Here is a 10,857-nt window from a genome sequence, read left to right on the forward strand (position 1 = left end):
ACAGTATTCTCAAGCTTGCGGTCATCCCTGTTGCTTGTGCACCTTTTCCTACCCAATTTCTTCCTTCCAGTCAACTTTGCATTTAATATGCTTTGATACAGCACTCTGTTTCAGTAATGACCTTCTGTGACTTACCTTCTTTGTGCAAGGTGTCAATGATTGTCTTCTGGACCACTGCCAAGTCAGCAGTCTTCCCCGTTATTGTGTTTTCAAAGAACAAGAGTTACCTGGAATTTATTTTGTAGGGATGGTCATTTAATGAAACTCAAATGTAAATATTCTAATATTTTGAGATACTGGATTTTTGACTTTCATGAGCTGTAATCTCTAATCATCAAAAATATATTAAAAAAAATATTTTACTTTACATGTAATGAATCTAGAATATATGAAAGTTTCACTTTTTGAAATAAGTTTATGAGATGCACCTGTATATATATATATATATACACACACACACACATATTTTGTTGGTTGTTTAAATCATTTGGATTGCAATTTTATCCAATCATCGTCTTGTTTAAATTGAAGCAATTTCAATCAAATCACATGACATTTCACATGATGCTATTCTCGTTAAAACTCATTAGACAGCTTGATATAGAAACGAACAAAACTAATTCTCATGAACTGGAATTACAATAAACAATGTAAAAAAATACAGGAGAAAACAGTCACATCACATTTCAGAATATTTGTCCTGACACAACAGATTCACAAATTCATATTTACAAATACCCCAATGCAAAGACTTCAAGTTCATTAAACAACAATTACATTTGCTGACTACCATTAAATTGTAAATAAATTCAGGTACTGTAATTGTGAACCACTCAAATATTCAAATTGCTACTGTTCCATCATATTATTTGCAGCCAACAGTATTGATAACTTATATTATACAGTACATAAAACCTTTTAAAGTGAGACACAGACCAAAATAGGAAAGAAGCTGATGTAATGCATTTAACGTGACTATAACAGAGATCAAACAAACAGCAGAGCTACTGTAAGTTTGCACAGAGCATTAGGTAAGGTCTAATAGTATTGAGTGTGGACAGCAGTTTGATAGGATGCATTCGGAGAGTTGTGGACTCGAGCGCCTCTTACCTGCACTCAGAGAGAGGAGCAGGTACAGCTAGCTGCTTAGAGCGCAACGGCGCGGGACAGCAGTACTGGTGCAAAGCATTTACATACCTACGACACAAGGAGAAACAAAGACGTCATCTACTGGACTCTACAAACACACTTCAGCCCATCACTCTCTCAGATCAGCTGCCTCAGTGTGTTGATATGATGATTCACTCTCAGACAGGAGAATCAAACGACTTCATACTCTTTCCTGTCCATTGTCAGAAGAATTAAAATGCTTTTTTTGCAGATTCTCATCTCCAGATAACATTACGATTGCTCTCATCCTGTGAAACAATAGCCTTATAAAGAGTTTGCTGTGTAAATGGCGGTTTGTGTCTGATATTGATGGATAAATGACAGGTGAAGATGTCAGTTCATTTCTCCATGAGTACTCAGGTCTTTATGTAGCTCTGCACCAGACTGCTGTCACATACACAACGCCACTGCTTCAGTCACAGATTTCCAGACACTTACATCAACGTAACAGGAATTGTTCACAAATAGAGCTTAAATGTTATTAATGCATTCAAATGTTTGTAAAAACATAATCACTTCTCATTGGGGATCACATGCAACTCATCTTGGCCACCAAATATTAAGTGGCAAATAATGTTCTTGGCTTTAACATAATAAATAAAGGCTGTTGCTTATTGTTAAAAAAAAAATAGAATATAACAACAATAGTAATAATAAATAAATAAAAAAATTAAAAAAACGTCTTGTTCCTACTTCCTGTTTTTCATTTAGTAATAATAATAATGATAAATATTATTATTATTATTATTATGTAACCATATTGATATATAAATAAAAACATTTTGGCCAGCAAACCTGTAATTTTTTTTTCCTGAAATTGTGTATCCCTAAATACAAGTAAAGAATAATCACTTCTCATTGGGGATCACATGCAACTCATCTTGGCCACCAAATATTAAGTGGCAAATAATGTTCCTGGCTTTAACATAATAAATAAAGGCTGTTGCTTATTGTTAAAAAAAAAAATAGAATATAACAACAATAGTAATAATAAATAAATAAATAAATAAATAAGGAACGTCTTGTTCCTACTTCCTGTTTTTCATTTAGTAATAATAATAATGATAAATATTATTATTATTATTATTATGTAACCATATTGATATATAAATAAAAACATTTTGGCCAGCAAACCTGTAATTTTTTTTTTCCTGAAATTGCGTATCCCTAAATACAAGTAAAGAAATACAAGAGCTTTATCACAACAATATCTGTCAACACAAATTAACTAAATAAATATATATATATATATATTTGATTATAATGATAACTGGACGCCACTGGCTGAAATAAATGCAATGTGATAAGGTCATGTGACAACAATGTGACAAACTATTCATGGAAATGTTATCGTTGCACACATCATACTGATTTGCATGCTATTTGAAAAATAAATAAATAAATAAATGAATAATAAATAAATAGCTAGCAGTTTAAAGTACACACTGTGCAGTACAAGCAGGATGCTAGTGTTCCTTACTGAATCACTTTGAATTCACCAGTGGAACGTCCTACAAAGTGCTCATATAGCCTTAAACCCATGAACTAGTGCTAAAGTGCCCTTCAGTTTAACCTCAGTTACCTTGAGAGGACTGTATTTCCAATGAACACTCACACATCTCTGATGCTGCTTTCAGATGCCTAATGCTGACAAGAGCAAGAATAAACAAACTGCAAAAATAAAAATCCAAAGCATCAAAAAGATTTCTGCAGTTATTTATGGGAGAGGCGGCCAGACTGAAAACTGCACATGAAGGAGAAATGCATCACAGATCACAGTTCATAGCAGCACATTGTGCTCTAAGCATGTGACTGTGAAATGTCATAATGCACATTAGCTACAGCCAAACGCACACACACACACACACACACACAGAGGGTCACAGCTCCTCGTGTTTATACGACACATGAAAACACCTCACCTCAGCAGAGCAAGCACAGAGCTATCACTGCCATTTACTGCAACAGCACATCCCAAACACATTATGACCAATGCAGAACTCGCCTCGCCATCCGGACATTAGTCCATCACCACAAGCTCCTTGTGGAGCACACACACGATCTCACAGCCTCCGCGTGAAACACATGACTTTCATGCATGCAGACCGCATCTGATACTCACATGATGCCGAGTCTGTGTGCCATGGCCGCGGGTCTCATTCAGTCTGCTCAACGCTACAGCGCTGCGTTCCTGGTCCGCGACGTCACACATGCATCACACACTTACATCAGCAAGCAAATACTGACACTGCGCAGAACGAGGACAGCAATTCACAGATGCTGCTGAGGAAATGCGTGTGTGTGTGTGTGTGTGTGTGAGATTTCTTAATGTGTCGGACATGCTCTGCCTCCTCCATCTGCAGCCTTTAGTACAGTCCACAGCCAGGGCAGCTGATTGGCTCTCTGGTCTCCATAGAAACAGGAGGAGAGAGATCCTGAACGCAGGGCCCATTACACACGTAATAATACATCAACATCACAGCCAGAGGTCAAGCAAGGAAGAGAATCGCTTTCTGTTCTGAGAAATGAAACAGCATGGCCAGTAAATTAATCATTTGTTAATGTGAATTTCACCTGTGGTAAAAAGGTCATGAATAGACTTGTGCCGGTATTCGGTATTGCGATATATCACGGTAATGAATATGCACGATATTGTTATCTTGGGCACTTCTAAATACCGTGAATAATTACATATTACAAATTATTCCGAATTTTGAATGCATTTTAAGAATACTTTTCCCATCAACTGGTCAAAATGCACAACACTGATAATACCGCATACCATGATAAAAGCATTAGCAATTAATCGCAACATGAAAATTTGATACCGGCATATCCCTAGTCATGAATATAATGTCACTATATGAAAAAATTGGTACTAAAACAGTCGTTTAAAAAAAATGTTCAATTATGTCATCACTTTATTTGTTATTTTAGGGTAAAATATGGCCTGGAGATGGAGGTTTCATAAAGCTACCCACCACCTGTCCACTATTCCATTAAATATCAAACATATTTTGGTGCTACTGCTATAATATTGTGACACATGAAAGTAAATAAAATAAATTCCACCTGACTAAAAAGAAAACAAAAACTGTACATTCCTGCAGTGGTCCTGAGTTCACTGGAGAAACTAATGACATTTCACTGGTGTTCATAAACGCTAATGTTCTGTACATATCCACTGCTGCTGCACATACTGTAGGCCAAATAGAGATGGAAATGTGCACAAAAAAAGGGACTGAAAGGGTCCAGTTGATGTTGGGAGATGCAATTTTAAGGAATTTTTGGTAACACTTTATTTTAAGGTGTCCTTGTTACACGCTACATGTTCGTACTATTATAATTACAATAAATTATGCATAATTACATGCAAGTAACCCTAAGACAAAGCCTAATCCTAACCATAACCATATAGCAAGTACATGTAATTAATATTATGTAATTAATATTACTCAGTACTTAAATGTATAATTACACTGTAACAAGGACCCAGTGGTTCTCAAACTTTTCCCCATCCCACCTCAGACTACCAAATAATTTCACTAAACATTATGAAAAATTTATGCTTTTTTAATTTCAAAAACCTACAGGGAAAAAACACCTGCATCACTTGAAACATTGAAAAATAACATAGAGAAAATAACTGTTATTGTTATTATTATTATCTCTGTTATTTATTTATTTTTTGTGGGTTTCTTGCTGTCCGCTAAGGCATAGGACACACACAGGCTTTCCTCCTCACCAACGACATTAAACACCGTGTCTACACCGGACGCGAGCGGCAAAATACAGTAGAACCCATTATAATCAGTGACGCTGTGTACACTGGATGCGACGCGACTCGACAAAACCCCGACATTAAACTGATGTCTTGTTCTATTTATGACGTTCTGACACGAAGTTAAAATGATTTTCAGCGGTCGCTTTGTCGCGTCCAGTGTAGACTTGCAAGTTATATGACGAGGCAAGAGATATGCCTCGTCATATTTTCTGTATTTAGCTTTTGAATGACCAGCACCTGCCTGGGTCTGTGCGACTTCATCTATGGCTTTTCTCTTCCCTTTCACAAACCGATCCATCTCCCATTCTAAGTTATGTCCTTTGGCTGTTCACGGTTTTATTTATTTTCTTTTTCTGCTGATGACCTGTGCCCACTCTGCAATACTCGTGCGCCCCCCCCCTGGCGGGCGCGCCCCACGCTTTGAGAACCACTGGTGTAACCGAATGTTCCAAAATAAAATAAAATAAAAACGGTTGTGGTAATGGTTGTGTGCAAAATATGGGACAGAGCTGAATATTACATTTTTGGTCATTAAATTTGTTAATAGTTAAAAAATATTTTATTTAGTGAAATAAATTGACAATTTAAAAAATCAATTCAATAGATTATGTCAAAATTCTGATGTTGTATGCAGTTGACATTGTAAATGGTTCTCAGGTGGCACAGGCCAAACTCATCATATTAAGTAGTCAAATACAGATATCACAGAATTCATTCTAGGTTTAATTTATATTAAAGTTTCTCTAACATACATAATAGTTCATTTCCCACTGAAGTGCCTTGAAACACACAGCACTATTAAGTGATGTAATTTTAACTGAAACTCAGGATGAGATGATATCGAGTGCCTCATCACCTTTTTTAATTTTTGTTTATTCAAGTCATAGCCAGGTACAGCCGCATTTGAAAGCGTGTGACAGCCACAGTTGTTTTAAAGCCAGTTCACACTGCACTGACAGATGCAAACAAACCGCAAAAGCCACGCTCATTTCGTTTTGTCGGATCAGTGTGTTACCCCATCAGCATCTGATTTTTGCATATTGAACATGCTGAATCTGTCTTTCTCTGGTGCTGGAATGTCTATGCATTATGGGATGAAATTAGTTTCAAATTTACTTACAAATGCATACACAATTATCCATGAACTTGATAAATGTTGCAAATGAATCTCACTATCCACAACCAAATGCCTGTCAACGTGTGTCTGTGAAATTCAGAATTACACGGACATGCAGTGATTTGTACAAATTGAAACATCTTTGTGAATGCAGATGTTTTCATTTGCATTAGTGTATTTGCGTATGCAACAAGGAAGATGTGCATTTGTGCATCAAGTGGCACGAGTGCATTCGTTGGCATCTTTTCCGAGTCAATCCTATTTGATTCATTCTAATCAACATATTTGAGACTTTCTTTGCACAGTTTTCAACCTTTCACAACCCACTGTGGTGGTTTTTGTGACACTGACACAAACCAGGCTTTATTCGCCTCAAAGAAAAGCATATTTACACTGTCTGAATCATTCACGGTCCCCTATACAGTGCACAGGGGACCGATTACCAGACAGACAATGGTTAATGTCTGAATAATTGACTGATTTCCTGGCACAGCTTTAGAGTCATTTTATCATTTAGGCTGTGGGTCAGATCAGATTTTGAATCAAAAATGTTGATCTGTATTGGTGATAGAGAGAGACTATAAATTCTGAATGCATATTCAGTAGCTTGTAAGTTCGAATTTTATCATGGTATGTCATTAACATACGATTCATTGAGATTCTAACTTAGAAATTTGCCATGTCCACAAAAAATAAGGTCACACATGATGACATAATGCATAAATGAGGAATTCATAGGAATGATCTGAGGTCAGGTTGTCTAATGACTGCCAAAAATACTAAAGGTTCCACAAGCACTAAGCATATCACACACATATTTAAAATAAATAGGCACATTTCTTGATGATGGGGTTCCGTAGCATAATATAGCCACCAGATGGCATTACAGTTAACTACAAGTTAATCCAGAGACCATGCCAAATAACCTGATCAAAACTTTATAATATTTTGCCATTAACATCTGCCTCTGTCTGTCTATCTGTGCACTGACACAGTCCTAAGCATGCATTGTTAAACTATAGAAGAGTGAGAAGAGCTGTGAGAAAAGAGGAAGACTCTACTGCTGCACCTTCCCCTGGGTCTCATCAGATGAACGCCTGTGCCACTGAAAGATGGTGCAAAAGTGTGTAAAGATGCCTTCTGATGAACACTTCCATTGACATACAGGTGCATCTCAATAAATTAGAATGTCGTGGAAAAGTTCATTTATTTCAGTAATTCAACTCAAATTGTAAAACTCGTGTATTAAATAAATTCAATGCACACAGACTGAAGTAGTTTAAGTCTTTGGTTCTTTTAATTGTGATGATTTTGGCTCATGAACTTTTCCACGACATTCTAATTTATTGAGATGCACCTGTACATAGTTCAAAGGGTTAATTCAATTATCTTCAAAAGGGATTCATTAGCATGCAATTAAAATTCCAACATTCAACGAAACAAGCTCAGGTTGTATAGACAGGAGAAAAACAATGCACAGGCAACATAAGTGATGATGAAAGCCTAATATTTAAATGTAGTGATGTATTTTTTACTAAGAAATCCATTTTGGGGTATTTTTTCGTAACCCTAAATAAAACAAGACGTTGGAATATGTACAGATGGCTGTTCTCACAAAACAAACAAGCATTTCCCTGTAGGACATCATGTGATCAGACACATTTAGGCTACACTGTTAGTGTCAGGACCCTGGGCTGATCGGCCTGGCTTTGTCTGTCTGTTTGTGTTTATGGTTGTCATGTGCATCTAGCACATGGCTTCTGTTTTGTTTGTTATGTGTTCCTTCATTTGTCATGTCTTGGCCCCACCCCCTCGTTTCAGTTTATTAGTCAATTTGCCTCACCTGCCACTGCTCGTTATCCTGCTCATCGATTGCCCTACTTATTCCTCTTGTGTGTGTGTTGTACTTTGCCAGATTGTTGTTTGCGCTTGAGCTCTCAGCATTACATTGTTTTACGCTTGTCAATTTGTCTAGTTTTGGTTTTTCCTGTTGGCTCTAGGATTCTCTACCTGTCCTGTCCTCCTTCTCTGTCAACCCCTCGCCAGGTTTCATCTGTCTGATATGTGCTCCTGGCCTGCCTGGGATACTGAGGCCTGGTTCTGTTGGCTTTGATATCTGGATCTCCCTCCTACCTGACTCTGGCCTTTCAAGCTTATACACCTGCTTGTTCCTGAAGCACTGGCACAGGATTGCGCTGGTCTGCACGTGCGTTAGCTGGGAGGCTAAGTTCCTGTAATCTGGCTCTTCTTGTTTGTGCTTTGGTGGTGTTTTTGTGTGTAAACTGTTATTGAATTGACTTTTGATTTGTATGTGTTTATTTGTATTGTTTTGTGCGTGGATTTAGGTCTTTAAAGTGGGAGGGGTTGGCCATGGTACCCTGTACTGTGTGTCCACATGGAGTGCTGTGTTTAACTTTTTTTTTTTTTTTCCACAAGAGTGTGGGTCATGGGTATTGAGTGTGGGGTAGAAATCTGAGGGTCTTTGCTGGCCACCTCCCTCTTTATTTTTGTTTTATTTTATTGTACTTATGGGTTTGTATGTTACTGGTATAGACTTGTGATGTGATTTGAGACCTTGTGTGAAGTATTGTTTGTTTTTATTAATTGTATGTTAATAAAGTGATTCTTGTTGATATATCTTCATGCTCACCCTGCCTTTGGCAACGAACCTGCATCCCTTTGCTTAGGGCTGTTATGTCCCGGTGTATTCCGGGTGGCGCAGTCGACTATAGGATTTCTCTTATTATTGGTAATTTTTAAGCACCTGACCACTCTTGCCACATTATGTTCCACTGTAATGTCAGACTGAGAACATGCACATTGACAGCACCTGCTGGTGGAATCCCTCAACTGCAAATGAGTTTAGACTTTGTGTGGAAAATAGACATTGCATGTTAGACATCTAGAAACAATGTCTACTCATCACAAAAATAGTGCTAGTTTATTTATTATGCTAGTTTAACTATTATAGTAATAGTTTATTTATTTGGACGTCCGATTTTGTACATGTTGTCCTGGCACAAGAATCACAGTTTAATTTAAGCATGCTGATGAAAATTGCACAAGACACACTTTTTTACAGCACTGGTAATTTCTAGTAAAACAAATATTATAGGTGTTTATTACTGTATGCTTTTGAAAAAGATGCAGTGGCAACACCCTGGCCTAAAATAATTTTAAAGACGTTATTCTTATTAGGATCACTTTAGTCTGCCTTCACAGACTAGTGTCTGTGAATATTAAAATACAAAAGACTGCTATCTAAATATGAAGTCAGCATGTTATGCTCTCTATTTACAATTGAATATACTACAGGAAACATCACTGATGATGTTTTCAGAAGGATCACATAGTGATGTATGTTAAAAGCATCTGTCTGGAGTAACCAGTGATTACCAGGAAGAGGCTGGTTGACTACCAAGAATAGCGTGGTGACGGCTGGAGAGACCGCAGACAGTTTGAAAAGATGGCAGTGAGGGCTAGCAGCACAACCTGTGGCTTCTGAGAGGAAGAACCCATAGCAAGCTACAGATCAACCCATGGAAGAATACCCCCAGGGATCCAAGAGAGGGGGGTGGAAGAGGATCCCATACTGATGTACCAAAGGAAGCAGAGACATGGCAGTGGATATATGATGATGAGTGTGGATTGTGTGTGCAGCAATGTGTGCAAGAACCAGTACTGATGGTGCAATTGTAGCAGCTCTTAGGAACTACGCCCCAAAACCTTGCTAGTCTTGAACAAGGGAACCTATTACGCTCTGGCTCCCGGTAAACATTGGACTGTGGTGGCTGGTGTCTCTATTTTCATGTTCTGTACAATAGAATCGCCAATAACTAGGGCACTTTCATTAGGTTTCTCAGTGGGTGCGTCACTGAGTGGGGAGAACCTGTTTAATGTTTTGATCGGAACGGAAGAACGGTAGAGCCCTTCACGGGCCTAAAATCTAGGCCGTAGTCTGGCCCAATGGGAGACCCAATCCCCTCACACCTTCTCCAAGCAATCTCTACTACACTCTTACCAGCACTCACACACAACAACACATCTCTCCTCACAGGCACTTTCCCCACTGCATTTAAACAGGCTCGGGTAACCCCACTGCTCAAAAAACCTACAATAAACACTTCACTTACAGATAGCTACAGACCTGTCTCTCTCCTTACATTCATAGCGAAAACCCTCGAACAAGTTGTTTTCAACCAGGTATCATTGTTTCCTCCACAGAACAACAAACTGGACGCTAACCAGTCAGGTTTCAGGAGTGGCCATTCAACTGAGACTGCACTACTGTCAGTCACGGAAGCCCTGCGGATGGCAATAGCTGTTTCCAAATCATCAGTTCTTATTCTGCTGGATCTCTCTGCTGCTTTTGACACTGTCAATCATCAGATCCTCCTGTCTGTCCTCTCATCACTAGGCATCACAGGGATTCCACTTCGCTGGTTTGAATCATATCTCACTGGTAGGTCTTTCAGGGTGGCCTGGGGAGGGGAGATTGATGCTTGCATATAGAACAGCCACAGGCTCAGCACCCGCCTACTTCCACTCACTATTACGAATCTACCTCCCCTCTAGAAGTCTGAGATCCATTAGTGAGCGACGCCTCGTAGTACCATCACAGAGAGGCTCAAAATCACTTTCCAGAACGTTCTCATTCACCATTCCTGGCTGGTGAAATGATCTTCCCACCCCTATCCGGAATGCTGAATCCCTGACAATTTTCAAGTGACAGCTAAAAACTCGTCTCTTTCGACGCTACTTGACTTCATCCTAAATAAAAACAAAA

The 10,857-nt window shown here is 38.5% G+C and overlaps 1 protein-coding gene across 2 annotated transcripts in view; it reads right to left on the reverse strand.

Moving 5' to 3' along the window:
- The window catches only part of LOC107736949 (IQ motif and SEC7 domain-containing protein 1-like), a 92,193-nt gene that overhangs the window by 61,136 nt on the left and 20,200 nt on the right, over nt 1-10,857 (reverse strand). The window contains exon 1 of one of the 2 annotated variants that reach the window (XM_016548336.1): nt 3,293-3,503. The exons of the other annotated variant lie outside the window; for it this stretch is intronic. Within the exon in view, the coding sequence (XP_016403822.1) occupies nt 3,293-3,330 (38 nt within the window). The 5' untranslated portion in view covers nt 3,331-3,503. Of the gene's footprint in view, nt 1-3,292; nt 3,504-10,857 lie in introns of those variants that run through there. 2 annotated transcript variants of the gene reach the window in all.

The sequence above is a fragment of the Sinocyclocheilus rhinocerous genome, unplaced genomic scaffold (genome assembly GCF_001515625.1).
Source record: "Sinocyclocheilus rhinocerous isolate Xijiao unplaced genomic scaffold, SAMN03320098_v1.1 scaffold554, whole genome shotgun sequence".
NCBI classification, from domain to species: domain Eukaryota; kingdom Metazoa; phylum Chordata; class Actinopteri; order Cypriniformes; family Cyprinidae; genus Sinocyclocheilus; species Sinocyclocheilus rhinocerous.